At 36.3% G+C, this 20417-nt stretch overlaps 1 protein-coding gene across 4 annotated transcripts in view; it reads right to left on the bottom strand.

Annotated features, from left to right (window-relative positions):
• Tif-IA (RNA polymerase I-specific transcription initiation factor RRN3 homolog Tif-IA) overlaps positions 1-20417 on the bottom strand; it is a 282972-nt gene that overhangs the window by 41645 nt on the left and 220910 nt on the right. For all 4 annotated transcript variants that reach the window (XM_090377082.1, XM_090377081.1, XM_090377084.1 and 1 more), the window contains 2 exons: positions 16186-16447; positions 3751-3826 (listed from right to left, as the gene is read on the bottom strand). In XM_090377082.1, coding sequence (XP_090233208.1) covers positions 3751-3826; positions 16186-16447 — 338 coding nt within the window. The remainder of the gene's footprint in view (positions 1-3750; positions 3827-16185; positions 16448-20417) is intronic.

Here is a 20417-nt window from a genome sequence, read left to right as displayed (position 1 = left end):
ATGTCATGTCCAAATCCAAATCACTCAGTAGCCTTTGGATATGAATACCGAATGGTTGATTGGCAGTCTGGCGAGTGTTATACAGCTTTTCCCAACATAGCTCAAAAATGGGATGGTCTGGCAGGGATTTGTTTCAAAGTATGTATACTGTAGAGATAACTGTTTCCTACAAAGCGATAATGAGGGCTTATTCGCTTCAACATATAGGCTCTGGACAGGAGATGTTCGAAATGCTCCAGCCATCAGAGTACACTGAGTCTAATAGATGCATATACCTGGGACCCATAATCTAATTTAGAATGCATGATAGAGGCACAATAGATTGCATCAATCAGCACCCCAAGAATCTGAAGAGAATGCATGTAGGATATTCAAGCCTCTTGTACACTTCGCATGTAGTGACGGATATGTTGTAGAAAGGTCAACTTTTTATCAAATATGAACCCCAAAAAATCTAGTCTCAGGTACTACTGGAATAGCATTTTGTCCACGCATCAGTTAAGGTTCGGGGTGAAGATTGTGCTTTCTGCAAAAATGCATGCAAACAGTCTTTTGTGGAGAGAATCTGAATTTGTTATTCATTGCCCATGAGTTCAGATGGTCAACGACATGTTCCAGCTGCCTCTCAATTACCCTTATGTTGCAGGAGTGACAGAATATGCTGAAATTGTCAACAGAGAGGGCACAGTTTACAGTTGGAGGAAGTCATTCTGTGATGGAATTCACTTTGATGACAAAAAGCGTAACACTTAAAACAGATCCTTGAAGTACTCCTCCTCTTGGCTAAAAGAGCGAGAGAGAGTAGATCCTACATGGACTTGAAAGAATGATGAGATAAAAAGTATTTAATAAAATTTGGGAGATGACCTCTAAGGCCAATGCTATAAAGGTCTTTTAAAATTCCGAATCTCCAAGTTGTCATACGTTTTTTGCATATCAAAGAACATGGACAGCAGGTGTTCTTGTTTTTAAAAGGCATCTCGAATGGAAGTTTCGAGCCTGATTAAATGGTCTAAAGTTGACCTATTCCTAAGGAAGCTGCATTGCAATCTGGAGAGGAGCTCATTTGCCTCCGGATACCATATAAGGTTGTCATTGACCATTCTCTCCATGATTTTGCACAAACAGCTAGTCAAAGCAATAGGACAGTAGTTCTTTGGGGTTTTAGGATTCTTTCCTGGCTCAGGAAAGGCAAGCACGATTGCCTCATGCCAGGAATCCAGAAACTGCTCTTCTTGAAATATTCTGTTATATAGAAAGAGCAGTTGGTCCATGGATTTTGCTGACAGATGTTGCATACAGATCTGGAGGTCTCATTTTAGGAAGGATGTAGAACTGCTGGAATGAGTACAGAAAAGGTGCAAATTGGTGAGCAGAACAAAGGGTTGCTCTGATTTAAGTTCTGCAAATTGCAGCATCTGAGACTAGACACCTCAAGGTGATCTGATTGATTGGCTGATGTTGTATAAGATTGCTTTCTTGCATTATATGCCTCTACTAATGCTAATATGCAGATGACCTAATATTAATTGATAAATCAGAAGATGAACTTCAAAGAGCACAATGATAATACAAACAGAAAAATATAAATAAAGGATATACAAAATACCGTATTTTTTCGATTCTAAGACACTTTTTTCCCCTATAAATGTCTCTAAAAATGGGGTGAGTCTTAGAACCCATGACATCTTACAATCGCAGTTTTTTTCGAATTTTCCTGCACTCTGCACACAATACCACATGTTTTGTTTTTACGTGGAACCCCCACCTCCAAGTTTGACCATTATCGCATTCTCCAATTCCATTGGAGAATAAAGTGGCATGGGTGATTTTCACGTGCTTTCAAAATGTGAAGCCATTATAATTTCATTATAGTGGAGCTCACTCAGCGAACACTAGGAAGTTTTGTTTGTACCTTTGAAAGTACGTAAGAAGTGGAGTTACTGTATTTTGTTCATTTTGATCCTGTATTGCACATTAAAATGTCAAAAAGATTACACTACGAAGCAGCATTGAAACGAAAAATTATTGTGTATGAAAAAGAACATGGAAATAAGAGCTGCCGGTCGACATTTTGACATTAGTGAAGTAAATGTTTGTTGTTGGAGAAATGATCGCAATTCCATATTTTTGTGAAAGGAAGATTTCCACAAGTCGATGAAGCTGTGATACATTTTGTAACAGAGACACGCGCAAAAGGATTACCGATCACTCGACAAGCCATGCAATTGAAAGCTGGAGAAATTGCTAAGTCCCTCGGAATGGAGAAAATTTTTAAAGGCAGTTGCGGCTGGTACGACAGACTCGTGCGTCGTAGCAGATTATCATTAAGAAGCTGGACATCTATCTGTCAAAAAATTCCTGCAGACTTTCAACAGAAGCTGATTAACTTTCAGTGACAGGTGATGAAATTAAGGAAAAAAAAAAAAAACTATGAGTTTAGTCAAATTGGAAATGCTGATGAAACACCAGTCTTCTTCGATATGCCTCGAAATTACACTGTCAATGCTAAAGGTGCAAAAGAAATCAAGATTAAAAGCACGGGCTACGAAAAGCAGCGTATCACTGTGATGCTATGCATCACTGTTAATGGTCGAAAGTTGCCACCATATTTAATTTTAAATCGAAAAACCATACCGAAGAATGAAATTTCCCCCAAAGATGTTATTGCATGCACAAAAAAATGTATAGATGTCGGCAGAGCTTACAGAAGACTGGCTAAATGTTGTGTGGAATAGATGTCCTGGAAGTCTTCGTAACCCACCTAGCATGCTAGTACTTGATGCATTTCGTGGACATTTGTCTGAATGGGTCAAAAATAAAATCATGCAAAAACGTGGTGACTTGGTTGTGATTCCTGGTGGCATGACTAGCCAACTGCAGTTACTCGACGTTTCAGTCAACAAACCATTTAAGGATTACTTGAGAAAGGAATACAAATCCTGGCTGTTAACCGACAACCTTCCACTGACACCTTCTGGAAAAATTAAGAAAGCGCCGGCATCAAAATTGGCAGAATGGGCATCAACAGCTTGGAAGCTAATTACAGAAAGAATAGTCAAGCACTCATTTAAAAAATGTTGCATCACCAATGCTCTCAATGGTTCAGAAGACTATATATTATGGGATAATGAAGATAACGACGGCTCAGAAGATTCAGAAGGAAGTGATGAATAACATACCTACTGATAAATACTACTGTTGTTAGTATATTGAATTCTATTATAATAAAAATATTTTTTAGATTTATTTTAGCATTTTATTTTATTTATTTAATTTTTTTTTTCGAATAAAAGCTTTTTTTCTGTTGGTGGTACTGAAATTAAGGTGTGTCTTACAATCGATGGCATCTTAGAATCGAAGAAATATGGAAATAAGGAAACAAGGGGGTAAAGAATGAAATAGATAAAAAAATAATAGAAGAGTTTACAGAATTAAAATATCTGGGAGTTATCATTTCACATTAGAACAAAATGGAAATTAAGAAAATGAATGGAATAATCCCAAGGAATTTTGGTAAACAGATGTCTACAGAAATTCTAGCCACTATAAAATCCAGCTAATACTTATTGGTGATTAAAAAAAAAATAAAAAAAAAGGGTTGAGGCTAACATGCAGGTCAAAGGTTGTCTTATGTATTAGTTTATTAATTAACATAGGGATATATATAGTTAAAGAACTCCATATAATAAAATGGTTTCTCAACATACTTTGTCACTCTTTTATTATATTTATAATTTTAATACTCACTTCATTATCACTTCTTACTTCTGCTTTTGAGCTGTCATCATAAGCCCTATAAAGTGGCTTTATTTTTTTGCCTGAGCTGAAAAGGAACTGAGCTAATCAAATGAATGAATATATTCAGAAAGCTTTTTTATTAGCATAAAGCACTTTTTACAGTTAAAAGCTAAAGCAGTGCACTATTTCATGAGCATATAACACAAAAGTTACTGGATACTTCTATTTAACAACATAATTATGATCAACTAATGAAATTGTTTAAAGCACATAATGAAATTAAAATATACAAACAAAACATTTAGATATGTAACCGTAATGTAAAAGAGAAAAGTTAAGAAGACCTATACTTACAATGGAATATCTGTTACAGAATACTTTTAACTGTAACTGAAAAACTTACCATTTTTTTTTTTCCTTTCATAAAAAGGATTTAAACTCAGATCATTTTAATTCATATGTTTTGAACTTGGAACTGGAGAGAGAGTTGATTTGATTTGATTTTGGTTTTATTGGCGCAAAAACAACTAAGGTTATACTGCGCCCTGGGGAGAGAGAGAGAGAGACAGAGATGCTTGAAAAAACAGGACTTACAGAATGCAGGCATACAGCTCAGCACACCATTTATTTGAATCATAATAATGACAAAAATCAAAGTTAACTGATAACAAACAGTAAGCAGTCTGACATCTCTAAAATTATTGTAAATTGTAGACTGCTTTTATGTTTGTGCACGAGGGTGTGTGTGTACACTCGTATAAATGAAATACAATTCTATTAATCTTATATCAGCTGTTTCCAGCAATAATTTAGGAATAATTAATAAATATTTACCAACCAGTGGCTAAGCAGCTAAAGCCTCAAGTGTATGAATATACAATGCATTGGCTTTAAATTAGTAACACTCACCTAATGTCTTGTGGGCCACTTTTTGCTCATAATAAATACAGCCTGTGCACATCTTGGTATGAAGCCACCGAAGAAGCTTCCCATGTCAACTGAGTTCAAAAACAGAGAGAATGAAAAAAAAAAAAAAAAAAAAAAATGCAGTTTAATAAAATCTGCTTCTCAAGATTTTGATGAACATCAACCTTCTAACATCGACTTCCCATCAGGAAGCTGGACCGTCGACATCACGAAATTATATTCAAGAACTTCCTGAAGATTTCGATCCAGAAGATTTGAGTCCGAATGAATTACCTGAGGATTTTCAATTGATTCTTCAACTGGCTAGACAGAGTATACTGTAACAACCAGCATCGACTTTGAGGGACCTGCTAGAACGAAGGCTTGTTGGTTTGCTATGGCTAGAGAAATCGATTTAGAAGCCATAACGATCACAAGAAGAAGTATGAGTGTTTTGTTGAATAACAACAGAATGATCTTGGCTAAATGAAATCATTTTCCACTAATACCTGCTTGTACTGTTATCATCCATTAAAAAAAAAAAAAAAAAAAATCTCAGGGAGGTACTTTGATTCCACAGTTTATGAATACGTGAAATGTCATAAACAACTAGTTTATGTTGTTGCATTATCTTGAGTTACTAATATCAATGATCTTTACATTATTGCTGTAAATGGAGAAAGAAATTTTATCATGGACTGAGAAATATTACATCCACTCTTGCACTTAAAGCTGAAATGACCAGGTTGTTGAGTAATTCTCTATTTACCATGCAAGATACTTTATATGAGTAACAGCACAAGCAGGTGATTGTGTCATTCAATTCAAACGAGAAGATCAACAATCTGGTGGTGTAGCAGTTTATCATAAGAGAAAAATCGTACTCATGTTACTTCTCACATGGAAGTGATTTATCGACAAACTGTTGGCAAATCCGTGAGTGTTAGACCTGTTGGAGACATTTGTGCAGCTGAATGCCTTCTTCGGCGTCAAGCGATATTGTCAGTAGTCATTTACATTTCACCTAACCAAAAGATTGAACACACCATTGCATTCATCCATTTCGTTTTACTTCTTTACCTGATTGAAGGTGCTGCATTGCTACAACAATTTTCTCACAAGAAATGCGGCTGAATAACAATGATACTTAGTGGAGATTTCAACGTTAATTTTTCAGATACTCAATCCAAACCTTTGATTGATTTCTTAGAAAATAAATTTGGACTAATGTTAAATATTTCTAGATCTGTATCGACTACTAATCATGGAACTATAATTGATGCTGTGTTTCAAAGACATTTACACTCTTTACAGTCTGAAGCCTATGTATCATATTTTAGCTATTGCAAACCAGGAATGTTTATGATATTTATGTTTATGTTTGCAATACATGTTCAATAGGCAAGTAAATTACCTATTGAACATGTATTGCAACCTCATATTCATGAAACTCAAAAAAAAAAAATAATAAATAAATAAAAAAAAATAATAATAATAATAAATACTTTAAAATGTTAAACGTGTTCAGATTCTTTTCATACTAAACCCCTTTAACCTTGCCGAAACCAAGGATGTTTTCACATAAAATAAAACATCTTTCAGGTATACAGGGTACACACTGTTTTTTTGTGTTGTGCTTTAATCAATATGTACAATTTCCATTATAAAAATCACCTTTTAGAGAGATAAATAGCTTAGTTATATAGTGAAAATTTCAACTTCCGAGGTCTTGGAATGAATTACCAAAAAACAATGGGTTATTGGGTTCGCATTACGATATTTTCACGATACGATGGTGGCTCTGGAAGGGATTAATATCATAAATTTTCTTATGGATAATATAAGAAATCCATAAGATAATCCATAAGAATGATAATCCATAAGAATAAAGATGATAATATAATATCATCTTTATTCTTATGGATTATCATGATTGGATGTAAAGCAGTAATATAATTTTTTGGAATTTGTTTAATTTTTATTAAGTTTAAACTTAAATTTAATTTCTGTAATATATTGTAAATTTAATTTTTATCTGCCATAAGACAAATTTTTGTATGTTCAGTTATTTTCTCTTTGGTATCTTGTTAAGTTTAAATTCTTAAGCTTTTTTTTGCATTCTATTATATATAAAAAATAAGGCCACCACCCAAATCATCTGTGTTGCAGGCAGCGTACAGTATAAGGAGGGAGAGAAAAAAAAATCATCAAAATAAAATGAATATTTAAAAATAATTTGAAATGTTAACATTTAAAATTTTTTAATTCTCATATTTGTATAAGATTTTATGCTACAAATATTAGCATAACACCTTATACAATATAAGAATTAAAAATGTTACCATTTCAAATATTTTGATAATTCCTTGGAACTATGTAATATTGTCAATAACTGTTATAATCAAAAATTCTCTTGCTCTCTCTCTCTCTCTCTCTCTACATAAAAAAAAAAAAAAAAAAAAAAAACTGCTACCAAATCTTAATCTAAGGAAGACCTTACATGATTAAGGCTTTTGCAGCCAAAAAATATTCTTTCAAAAGAAACCTGTGTACAGGACAAAGACAATGAAATTATGGGATATAATAATGTGCAAAATAAATTATGACTGTTTGATTCAGGGGCCAGCAAATGGTCAATTGCAAAACAGATTGAGGAGCATAAAAGTAAAAAAAAAAAAAATCCTGTGTGTACCCTTGTATGCACGTAAGATGTTTTTGGTGAAAACAACTTTGACAAAAATCAGAATCATTTTAAAATTGAACAGCTAGAACCGAAGTTATGAACGATGTAACGTTTATGCTCACGCCGTTACTTATTCTACTGAATCAACGTTAGTGACATTAGCATCACACTTCAGTCTGAAATATTTAGTATGCACAATGTAAAATGTTTTGCTCACGCCCGCTAATTACTTTACCGAATCAATGTTTGGAAGAGGCTAGCAAAATCCAAGTCGATAGCCTAATTACCCATTTGTTGAAGAGTACAATGACACAATCATGATTGCAACAATACAAGTATTTGTATTGCTGCAATCCGCATTTTCATTACATTAGGTGCTGCTTTAGATGTTTTCACATCAATTTTCTGATTAGTGAAAGGGACTGAATGCCACACTGCAGTAGCTGAGTGTTCAACACTGCAGAAGTCAAGTGCACAGCATTGTCGAGCGTATCGAGCATGCCAACCTAAGAAAATAAAGAGGAAGGCAGTGATGAGTGTGCAAGAATGAAAGACTATAGAGACTGCATAATCTCAATAGTCTTCAGAGTTTGTTATTTTAGAAATTTGTAAAACACTGTTCCTCCCTGATATTTTTTTTCCTTAAGTGATTATAAATCCTGAATTTATAATTTTTTCACTATCACAAAATTTCTGGAATCATAAGTACAAAGATAATACAGTATTTCTTTTAAGAAAATTTTTATTTTTATTTTAAACAAAGAACACAAGTTGACCAGAAGCTATTATCCGTATTGGGAATAGGTCTTAATATTTTGACTGGCTATAGAAAGCAGTTGACTTCTTGGTATGTGGGACAGTTGGCTGTATACGTCTTACATTCCACTTACATTGTGGAACGGTAATCCCTTTAACCCTTAAATTGCACTTTCTAATTGCTTAAATTGCCTAAAGGCAAGAGGTGGAAACAAAGCACGCATATTTAAGTCTCCTGTAAGCTGTTCGTCATATGGAAATTTTCTTCATTCTACAGAAACTTCTAAATCTAATTACCAAAAGGAATTTAAAAAATTCGCTATAAAGAAATTTGTTAAACACAGGTTCGACTGTAATTAAATCAAAAATGAAGCAATTTTAAAATACATAACTGATCGGATGCACCCTTAAAATGCTGCCTGGGGTTGGCACCCTGTTGATTCTGGCTCTGGGAGTTAGTAATTTGGAATCTCCTCTTTTCGATCTTCTCTGGCTTAAATTCTCTCTACCACACTCTGTCAAATTCATCTGTTGCCTCTATTGTTCTCCCAATTACACTAATCACTTGGAACTCTGATTTCCTCTTTTTGAAACTCTACTTTCTCCAGTCCAACTTTCCTAAAAGTGACATGATTTTCTTTCGTGATTTGAATGTACACAATTCCAGCTGGCTTCTGTTTTCTAGTCACACGGACTCAGCTGGTCAAGAGGCTGAGGCTTTTGCAATTACTAATGACCCCGCACAGATTATTCATTTACTTACCAGAATACCAGACAACCCTAACCACACAGCCAACATTAGCATTAGTAGAGGCATATGATGCAAGAAAGCAAGCTTATGCAGCATCACCCAAAGAAAAAAAAAAAAAAAAAAAAACCCCACCCCTCCGTTCGTTCCAAATACCTGTCCAGCTCAGCCTTAAATTTATTTAGGCTATCAACTTCCACAACAAATGATGGAAGTCTGTTCCACCAACCAACTGCCCACTGGTTAAAGGCAACCATCACCACATCTATCCTACATCTGTCTTTCCTCAATTTGAATTTAAGCCCTCTCAAGGTGATTATTCTGAGCAAGAGGCAAAATCCCATCAGCATTGAGCATGCTCAAACCATTCAAGGCTTTATACACCTCTATCAGATCACCTCGCCGGTGCCTAGTCTCCAGACACTGTAATTTGCAAAACTTAAGCCTTTCTTCGTAAGAGCAACCCTTTGTTCCATTCACTAATCTCGTTGCCCTTCTCTGTACTTGTTCCAGCAGCTCTACATCCTTCTTGAAATGAGGCCCCCAGACCTGTATACAGTACTCAAGGTGTGGCCTGACCATTGCCTTATACAAGGGAATAATCACCTCCTTATCCCCGCTAGAAAAATTCCTGTATATCATTGATAAGACACCATGAGCTACTCTTGCAGCCTGTCTGCACTGCTCAGAGAACTTCATATCTGCCTGCACAATTACGCCCAGGTCCTTCTCATTCTCTACCACTGTCAGTATAGTACCACAGAGTTGATACGTTGCTCTGGGGTTGCTGTTTCCCATATGTAGTACTTTACATTTGTCAATGTTAAACTTCATTTGCCACCTCTTAGCCCATCTGCTCAATCTTTCCAGATCCTGTTGCAGCAGCATAGCGTCAGTAGTGTCGTTAACAACCCTGCCAACCTTTGTATCGTCTGCAAACTTGGACATTAAGCTTGATATACTATCATCAATATTATTTATAAATACAGAAAACAATAATGGACCCAACACTGAACCCTGAGGGACTCCACTAATAACATTAGTCCACGATGAGCAGTGTCCATTGATTACCATTCTCTGTCTTTTCCCCCTCAACCACCCCTTTATTCATACCAGCAATTTGCTCCAATGCCACACTGCTCCAATTTGTGCAGCAGTCTTCCATGTGCAACAATATCAAAAGCCTTTCTAAGATCCAAGTATATAATATCAAAGTTATTCCCTGCATCCAGTTCTTTTGTGTCTGCATCATAGTATCCAATCAAATTGGTCAGGCAAGACGTCCCCTTAACAAAACCATGCTGTGTCTGAGCTATAACTGAAGTCTTGTCTAGATGATGCTGACCCTAACCACACAGCCAACATGCTCAGAGCATGTTGGCTGTGTGGTTAGGGTTGTGCGGTACTTATGAACAGGTGTACGAGGAGCTAGCCTTGGGCGTCACCATAGAGGGGGGGCCTCACATGGACTTTGTAATCTCAAATTTTTAAAGCAATTTCTTTCTTTGATGTCGTGATGTAAACTAGGGCTCACTTGTACCTACCATGTAAACAGAGACAGGTGAAAATTACTGAAAGTGTGGATGACTCATTCTGTGAAAGAACAGATTAATTTCGAGAATAAAGGAAAACCACTCTCTCCTAATTCTCTAATAGGGTGTAACAGAAGAACACAGGTTGACCATTACATATTATCAACGTTGGGAATATGCTTTTTTCACTGGCTATGAACACAGGAAAGCAGATGAGTAGCACGACATCTCAGTACAGTATGTGGGAGTTGGTTCTAAGTGTGTTAGAGACTCCACTAATGCCGACCGGGCTAGCCGAGTGGGTAAAGTACCTGCCCGGCAACCTAAAGGTCGCGGGTTCGATTCCCGCCTCGGGCTTGGATCAAAGTAGTGCAAAAACCTTGGGAGGTGCAATATGGCCACAGAAGCCGATGCGCCAACAACTACCAAATCAATCAATCAAGACTCCACTAAATTGTGGAATGTCCCTTTAGTTCTTAATAAGTGCATTCTACAGCAGCAGCTCTATTGCCTAAAGGACCACAGATGTGAACAATGCATATCCAATTCATTATATGGAAATTTTATTCATTCTACAGAAACCATTTTAATTGAACCACCCATAAAATCTATGGATTTTAGAATCCATATAAGCTGAGATCCGAAAATTGTGAAATTTTGTTTAATTTAGTAGTTAATAATGCAGCGAAAATATGATTCTGGAGCATCTAAACGAAAGAGGCAATGGGAAAAAGAAGATCAAATTCAAAAACAAGTTCAGTATGGCTCTTTATATTTTGCAGTATTCCAATGTTTGTTTAAACAGATCGGTAAAAATAATTGTTTTGTTTCTGATTATATTTATATATGCAAGTTTCTTTTTGGCCTCTGGTATCTTTAAAGGGGGCCCTGCAGGAGCTTAGTGCTGTTATGTTGTTATTTGATTTTTAGGAGCATTAGCAATTAAGGCCATATTGCTCCGGGATATGCGATGGTCATTTCCTGACCTATCCGCATCCTCCGTATTTGGTGGTGACGGGCTTGAACCTCGGTCTAATCAAGAAGCGTGTGCTACGCACTGCTGCTCCTTCCCACCTGGCTACGGAGGCGCCTGGAGCTTAGTGCTTTGGACCCCAGAAGTGTAAGTACAGTCCTGAACACGCTTGATCTTTTTCTCACAAACAACTCTTCTAAGTACACAGTCGAGGTGAGTGGGACTATAGGCACCTCAGACCAGTACTTGGTGATGGTATCTTCTCCAATGGAGCCAATCTCTCATGGCCATTCCCAACCTCATGTTGTTTGGCATTACAAGAATGCAAAATGGGATGATCTTCGAGATTTCTTTTCTTTTTCTTGGTTGGATTACTGTTTCAAAAATTCTGATGTCAACGTTAACTCAGATCGTGTCAGTAAAATTATCCTTGAAGGGATGGAATCCTTTATTCCACACTCCACCTTAAAATCTCATCACTTATCTAAACCTTAGCACATTTATTGTAAAACCTTTGTTTTCCAATAAATGTGCTAAGGCTATTCAAACAAAGAATTTCGCAAATCAGAATTGGCTCATATCCAATATCCAGGTTCATTTTTTGCTTACACCAAAGCTCGTAATAATTGTAAACCAGTTATTAATCAGTCTAAACTAGATTTCAAACAGGTTAAGAATAGAAAACTTGCTTGTTGTCCGAATGGTAGCCGAGCATTCTGATGTCTTGGCAAAGCTGGTCACAATTTTTGCCCATCTCTGTTCCCACCTGTCAAAACCAGATAGTTCTATTGCCACTTCAGCTGAGGATAAAGCTAACCTGCTAGCATCCTATTTTATTTCCAACTTGTGTATTAATGACCTTGGTAAACCACATCCCACCATTCTTAGTACATGCCATTCAAAGCCTCCTGTGATCTTCCATCAAAAGGATGTCAGAAGGATTTTGACGAATCTTGATACTAAAAAAGCTGCAGATCCTGATGGTATTTTTCCACTTGTTCTCAGAACCAGTGCTCCTGAACTTACTCCTTTCTTATTCCAAAGGTGTTTTTCCTTCTGCTTAGAAATTTGCTCATATCCAGCCAGTTCCTAAAAAGAGTCACAAATCCTTCTACTCAAAAGTCACAAATCCTTCTTCCACTAGTGATATTCTACTCTTTCTAAAGTAATGGAGAAATCAATTAACCGACAAATCTTCAACTATCTAGAAACCTTCCATCCGATCAATTCACCAGTATGGATTCCATCAGTATTGATCCACTAGTGATATTCTGGCTTATGTTAGTCTGTGGACAACTTCAATGGAAAAGCCAGGTGAAATTCAAGCAGTTGCTCTTGTTTCACATAAAGGTCTTCTAAATAAGTTTCTATCTTATGGTTTGCCAACTGTTTTTTGTAATTGAGTATCCAATTTTCTCTCTGACTGCTCACTGCAGGTGATGGTAGATAGCTCTCTGTCTTCTAACTTCTCCATTAATGCTGTTGTTCTCCAAGGTTCAGTTCTTTTTCCCACTCTTTATTTTCCTCTTGTATATTAATGACCTTCTTCCATCGACCAGAAAGCCTATCCATAGTTTTGCTGATGATAGCGCATTGCATTCCACCTTACCGTTGAAGAAACCTTGTCCTGCTCAAACAGCTTGAAATTCTTGAATATTCACTACTAATTCCTTAAATGCTAATCTCCAGGTAGTTCTATAGTGGAGCAAAGATAATTTAGTTATCTTTGCCCCAGCAAACATAACTAACAAAAAGGATTCTTTGGCTCCTATGCTTATCTTTGATGACACTCCAATCTGTAGGCAAGATCATATATCTCTATTGGGTATTACCCTGACTTCTAATGTCTCTTGGAATAAGCACATTAAAATATTGCTTCCTCTGTATCTGAAAAAACTGGGTTTTTTCTTTTGCTCTCGGTGTTACTTTTCTTCCAAGCAGCTGTTCATTCTGTACAAATTGCAAATCTGCCCTACCATGGAATATTTGTTCCCACATCTGTGGCAGTTCCCCCAAAACCTCTCTCAGGCTTCTAGATTCCGTTCAAAAGAGGGCAGTTAGGTTAATTAATGACTCATCTCTAACAGCATCTCTCTCTGCTCTGTTTCTCATAGATGTTCTGTTTCTGCTGCATGCCTTTTCTATAGATTCTTCCATGGGCACTGTTATTCTGAATTGGCTTGTATAATTCCTGCTCTCTCTCTTTCAATCCGGTCCGAACATGTGTCACAACCAGTCAACATCCTTTTACTGTCCAATTTCAAACAGAACCAACTTTTCTTCTTTCTCACTTATTCATTAAACTTTCATTTTCTGGAACAATGTTCCTTCTTATGTATTTCCTGAAAATTACAATCTACAGAAGTTCAAGTCTAATGTCAACAAATATCTTCTGTCATCTTCTCAACCTTCATTCCATGCATGGTATTATTTGTAGGTTGTAGATGACTTTCTCATCAACCAGTGAAATACCACCACTTTGCTTACTGGAGGCTTGAAGTGGTGAAACCCATGTTTAGTCTCTAGAGCAAAGTTTCCGGCATCCCCCTCCCCCCATACTTCTCCTTCAACCCATGCACGGTACTAAGTACTATAGGTTTTGATACCTTTCGTGTTTGGAGTTTTCATGAAAAAAAAAAAAAAAGTGCTATAGGTTCTAATACCTGTCGTGTTTGGGGTTTTCATTTAAAAAAAAAAAAAAAAAAAAAAAAAAATGTGCTATAGGTTCTAATACCTGTTGTGTTTGGGGTTTTCATTAAAAAAATCCACAAAAAAAACCACATTTCTTCCTATCGTGTCTAGGCAGAATTGCAGACAGTTTCAAATTCAATCCTATCTCGTGACTTTTTCCCAACATTGCCCTGTATTTGTTAAGTAAGTCCTCAGATCTCTTACTCTTAATATCATTGATGCCAACAACAATATCACCTTTTGTGCCCTTAAAAGACGATATCTACTTTTGCCCCTGGCAGACATAACCTGGTCCTATTCCACCTATCCTTCTTGCACAACATATTTCCCATTTCCCTGACAATAACTAGCTGCTGTGGGACCAATGCATTCTGCTTTGAAGATTGCTACTATGTTGTCTGATGCACAAGAGTGAGCTCTAGCGCTAAGTTGGGAAGCTGAGAGCTTTATGGGCCCACCCCATCTTAATTACTTCAAGGGCATTTAACCCGCTCTTGAAACTCTCATAAATATCTAACAGAATGCTGAGTTGATGGGTAGATGCTCCATCCTCCATCCCCTGGGTTGGATCATGTTCTGTTCCAGAAAGGTCTGCAAACATTGTGATTGTCCCTCTGTATAAGGCAATGGTCAGGCCATGCCATGAGTACTGCGTACAGGTCTGGAGGCCTCATTTTAGGAAGGATGTCGATTTGCTTGAGCGTGTACAGAGAAGGGCAATAAGATTGGTGAGGGGAATGAAGGGATCCTCTTACCAAGAGAGGCTAAAGTTCTGATTGAGGTATATAAGGTCTTGAATGGGTTGAGCACGCTGAATTATGATGGGATCCTTCCACTTGTTCCGATTATGAACCTAAGGAGGCATAAATTCAAATTAAGAAAAGACAGACGTAGAATAGATGTGTGGAAATTTGCCTTTAGCCAGCGGGTGGTTAATTGCTGGAACAAACTTCCATCTGTTGTTGTGGAAGTTGATAGGTTGAATAAATTTAAGGAGGAACTGGACAGGCATTTGGAGGGAATGGTGTGATTTTTTTTTGCTGATGCTGCATAAGCTCATACACTTGCTTTCTTGCATCACATGCCACTACTACTACTACTACTACTACTATTTCACAAGATGGTCATTTTTTTAAGGCTATGATTCATTGGAGATTCACCCCCTTCAGTTCTTCCCACAGCCATAGCACTCCAGCCATTTTGTGCCCATTGCTTTGCTGCTCTAGTCTAGGGCATGATTTCCATTTAAATGTAATTTAATCGATTAACAATACTACACTAAGCTAATAGATTGCTAAATGCAGTGCTACATATTACGCTATCTAGTTTTACATTACGCCCCATACCATCAAATTTGAGATATACATTATGCTATAGTGCAACAATCGCAATGTTAAATTAGTTATATCCTTGTTAAAAGTAAAAATTCCTTAGTTAAACACAAAAATGATTTATGCCCAACAAGTGATTAAAACCTTCGCTATTCGAGCTACTTATTTATCACAATTAAAACCCTAGCTTGTTCTATGAACCCCGGGGGCTCACATCTGGTGACTATGGGCTTGGCAAACCCAGGGTCCTGAGCTGGATATCATCATTCTTCTCTTTTTTGGTGATGCCCTCTCTCTCTCTCTCTCTCTCTCTCTCACACACACACACACACACACACACACACACACACACACACACACACACACACACACACACACACACACACACACACACACGGGGAAACTCGGGAATTTTTTTTTTTTTTTTTTTTTTTGCTGGTGCAGCATAAGCCTCAGGCTTCCTTGTACCATATTGCTAATAATAATAATAATAATATTATTATTATTATTGACCTTAGCGCCACCTCAGCAAACAGATCCTGGTCTGCTGGGGGAGGCTATATTCCAGGTTCTAATAATAAATGAATCAATCAGAATTACAACTTGTGGGATGCCCACTTTTTGCCCCTGGTGTCCTCTGCCTGCCAGATGCACAGAGAAGGCTTCAGCACTGAATTAGAATGAGTGCCTAATAAGTAACCCCCCCAAATTTTATTCATTCTAGGACATTAACTCTTTTCTCTAAGCAGTGAAACTTTTCTAATAAAATGCTTTTGAAAATTCTCCAACGTTAAAAATATTTTAAAAATGAAAGCTATACCTACTTTAGTAAAATATAAGGATCAAAAGGAAAAAACGTTTCCAGAGCAGCACTTCTAACCGAAGGTTTCATTCCGCTTGATGAATGGATGACAGCATTTTGTAAACTTCTGTTATTTTTTTCAATTATAGTATAGCAGTAGGCAAGCTGATAATTTCTAGCTATACTTGCAAAAATATTCACCACAGTTGAGAGACAGGCTTTAAGAGGATTTAAACGACAAGTAATCATCCTCTCCAAATTTAAGCTTTGAAGGTAATGCCAACCTTTATGGAAAAGAAAAATAAGAAAAAAAAAAAAAAAAATATATATATATATATATATATAATAAGTAATAATTTTATTAATTTTACAATATTTATCAAGGAACAAAACATTTTATTTTTTTCTCCCTTAATAAAAATCCAAAACAATTTTTAGATTGTTTTTATTTCTGCAAAACTTGTAAATAATTAATGGTACTAAAATTGGCAGAATGATGCAAGAACATTCATATTGTGTATTACTTGTTGCCCATTTACAAAAAATAGTGCATGTTCCTTGTAAAGAGAGTGAGGGGATTAAGTACGAATTCTGATAGGCTTATACAGTGGTGAGCTGTGAATATTTTAACAATGGGCTCGCACTTTTGCCAACTTTTTGATGTGAAACATCCTTTTTGGGGGGGGAGACCTACCGAGTAAATCTGATCGGTCATGAAGTGACATCATCAGTGGAGTCTGACAGAGGCACTTCCCATGCTCACACCACTAGTCTGTGCGGAGCACTCACTAGTAGTATGATTAGAATGAGTGAAGCATTTTTCGTGACCACTACGATATCTCGAGTTCTAACATTTTAGAATTTTTTTAACAGTATGACATCACAATCATACTTCCTGCAGTTACTACTGCAGTAAGTATGATTGCAAGTATTAGTAGTAGTAGTAGTGGCATGTGATGCAAGAAAGCAAGTGAATGAGCTTATGCAGCATCAGCCAAAAAAAAAAAAAAAAAAATCACACCATTCCCTCCAAATGCCTGTCCAGTTCCTCCTTAAATTTATTTAACCTATCAACTTCCACAACGACAGATGGAAGTTTGTTCCAGCAATTAACCACCCGCTGGCTAAAGGCAAGTTTCTGCACATCTATTCTACATGTCTTTTCTTAATTTGAATTAATGCCCCCTTAGGTTCGTAATCTGAACAAGTGGAAGGATCCCATCAGAATTCAGCATGCTCAACCCATTCAAGGCCTTATACACCTCAATCAGATCACCGCACAGGGGCCTAGTCTCCAGCCACTGCAATTTGCAAAACTTAAGCCTCTCTTGGTAAGAGGATCTCTTCATTCCCCTCACCAATCTTGTTGCCCTTCTCTGTACACGCTCAAGCAAATCTACATCCTTCCTAAAATGAGGCCTCCAGACCTGTATGCAATACTCAAGGCGTGGCCTGACCGTTGCCTTATACAGAGGAACAATCACCTCCTTTTCCCTGCTAGCAAAATTCCTATATATCATTGACAAAACCTCATGACCTGCCCTGGCAGCCTGTCTGCATTGCTCAGAAAACTTCATATCTGACTGCACAATTACTCCCAGGTCTTTTTCATTTTCTACCACCTTAAGTGTAGTAGTACACAGTTGGTATGTTTCTCTGGGGTTACTTCTACCCATATGCAGTACTTTGCATTTGTCAAGGTTAAACTTCAGTTGCCACTTCTTAGCCCATCTGCCCAAATTATCTAGATCCTGTTGCAGTAGCATACTGCAATTACTGTCTTTAACAACCCTGCCAATCTTTGTATCATCTGCAAACTTCAACACTAAGCCTGATATACCTTCATCAATATCACTGATAAATATACAAAACAACAGAGGACCCAACACCGAACCCTGTGGGACTTCACTAATAACATTAGTCCACAAAGAGCAGCACCCATTAATTACCACCCTCTGTCTTCTCCCACTCAACCATCCTTTTATCCATTGTAGCAACTTACCCTTAATACCATTCTGCTCTAATTTATACAATAGTCTTCCTTGCGCAACAGTGTCAAAAGCTTTCCTGAAATCCAAATATATGATATCAAAATTATTTTTTGCATCCAGTTCCTTTGTAATCACATCATAATTTATTGTTGCAGTCATATTTTTATATGACTGCAACAATACAAAGATTTGTCAACAATTTCTTTTTTCGTCTCACATTTTCGCATATGCAGCTGTTTGCATAACAGCTGTGTATGTCGTTTCAACTAAAAGATTGGGTACCTCAATTGACGCTGTTTTCAGAGACATTTAGATACGTTGCAATCGCAAGTATACATCTCTTACTATAGTTATCATAAATCCATTGTATCTTGTCTTCCATAAATTGTGGAAATTTGTGAATGATCAATAAAATATTTACAATACTTTTTTATTTCGTAATCAATATATACAAATCAAAATATCTAAAAGAAACGCGAAGAATGTTTCACAGAAAACCATCTACTGTGCATGTTCGGCAGACAAACTACTTTTTTATACTTTATTTTACAACTAGGGAAATATAATGGATACATTTTTTTATGATAAAATTTTAATATTGTGGATAAAAAATAAGATGAAATATTTCCCATATCACAAAATATTCTAGAAAAGGTACAAAAATCACAGATTACATGAAAAAAAAAAATCATTACACAAATATTCAAGAAAAATTTATTCTAAAAATTGCCATATGCAATTTACTTTATTAATATTTGTTGTCGATCTTCTGCTTTACTCAATAGCTGAGCGATGATTACAGAGGAAGGATTTGATGTAAAGATCTGGATCAAATTGAAGCAATGGTTTTCCATCAACATTATTCATTCATTTATACAATATTATTCATTAAAGTGATTGATAACCTCTTCAGCTTCAGCACTGCTAATCACAATGGTTTCAATGATATTTCTGGCATTCTTAATTAAAAAGGGAATTTCACTCGATTTTAAAGATAAACTGTCTTTGACAAATCTCTAAAATCATTAATATTTATTTCATATATTTTCAGAAAACTTTAATTTCTTATTTGGTTTTCACCGTCTTGCCACCGAGATGAAAGTTCTTTCATATTCCACGATTTCCAGTAGCATATATTTAAAATTTCTTTCAATGATATTATTATTTTCTTTATTTAATTTAAAATCACTCTCTGTTGCATTAATAACTGTAAGGATAAAACAATGCATTTAATAACTTGTCATGAAGTAATTTTTTAAATGTGTTCTTACTTTCGATTTTGACTCCTTCAAATTCTTTCCACTTAAATATGCTCTCAATTTTAGTTTCATAATTTCCTTCAGAATTTTTCAAATTAGAAATAGCATTGATAGTTCGAATAATTAATTTATCTGCTTTTACCATAGTGATTCTGTAAAGGTAAAAGAGAGCTCCTGCAGGATGTTGATCATTAGTGCTAAATTGTTAAGAAATTCTAGATTAAAAGTCAGTTTAATAATCCCGAATATTTAACTTATGATTCAAAATGTTTGCACAAAGCAGGTAACTCCTCTAACCCGCTATTGGCAGACGGAAATAGCGGGTTGGAGGAATGACCGATCTTTATAGTTTCCACATCAGTTCTTTAGCAATCATCCTAATTTCGCACTAGTTTTTTGGAGATTGGTGAAATAATGCATACAGTTTTTTTTTTTTTTTTTTTTAATTATTCTAAAATATTCTAAAATATAATGGCCTCATCATCATCATCATCATCAGCCATTTTCAATCCACTGCAGGATGAAGGCCTCTCCAGCAACTTTCCAGTTCCTTCTGTTTTGAGCACTGGCCATCCATTTACTACTCAAAAACTCATGAATTTCATCTATCCATCTCCGCCTTTGTCTTCCAGGTTTTCTTCTAGCTCCTCTTGGGTACCATTCTGTTATTTTCTTAGTCCATCTGCCATCATGTCTTCGAGCTATGTATCCTGCCCAAGACCATTTTAGTTCTTTAGTTTTGATAAGAATGTCCTTTACTTGAGTTTGCTGCCTAATCCATGTGTTTCTCTTCTTATCTAACAGTCTGATTCCCAATATAATTCGTTCCATTCTTCGCTGTGTAGTTCTTAGCTTCTCTTCCATTCTTTTGGTGAGTGCCCAAGTTTCACTTCCATAAGTCATGGTGGGGAGTATACATTGGTTCATTATTTTACGTTTCAGACAAACTGGGATATTGCTCTTCAGTATGTGACTATATTTCCTGAATGCTATCCATCCAAAAT

Source organism: Mastigoproctus giganteus, chromosome 7 (genome assembly GCF_048544385.1).
Source record: "Mastigoproctus giganteus isolate SK-2022 chromosome 7, ASM4854438v1, whole genome shotgun sequence".
In the NCBI taxonomy this organism is placed as follows: domain Eukaryota; kingdom Metazoa; phylum Arthropoda; class Arachnida; order Uropygi; family Thelyphonidae; genus Mastigoproctus; species Mastigoproctus giganteus.
The sequence above is the reverse complement of the archived record's forward strand: the minus strand, read 5'-3'. Positions and strand labels throughout refer to the sequence as shown.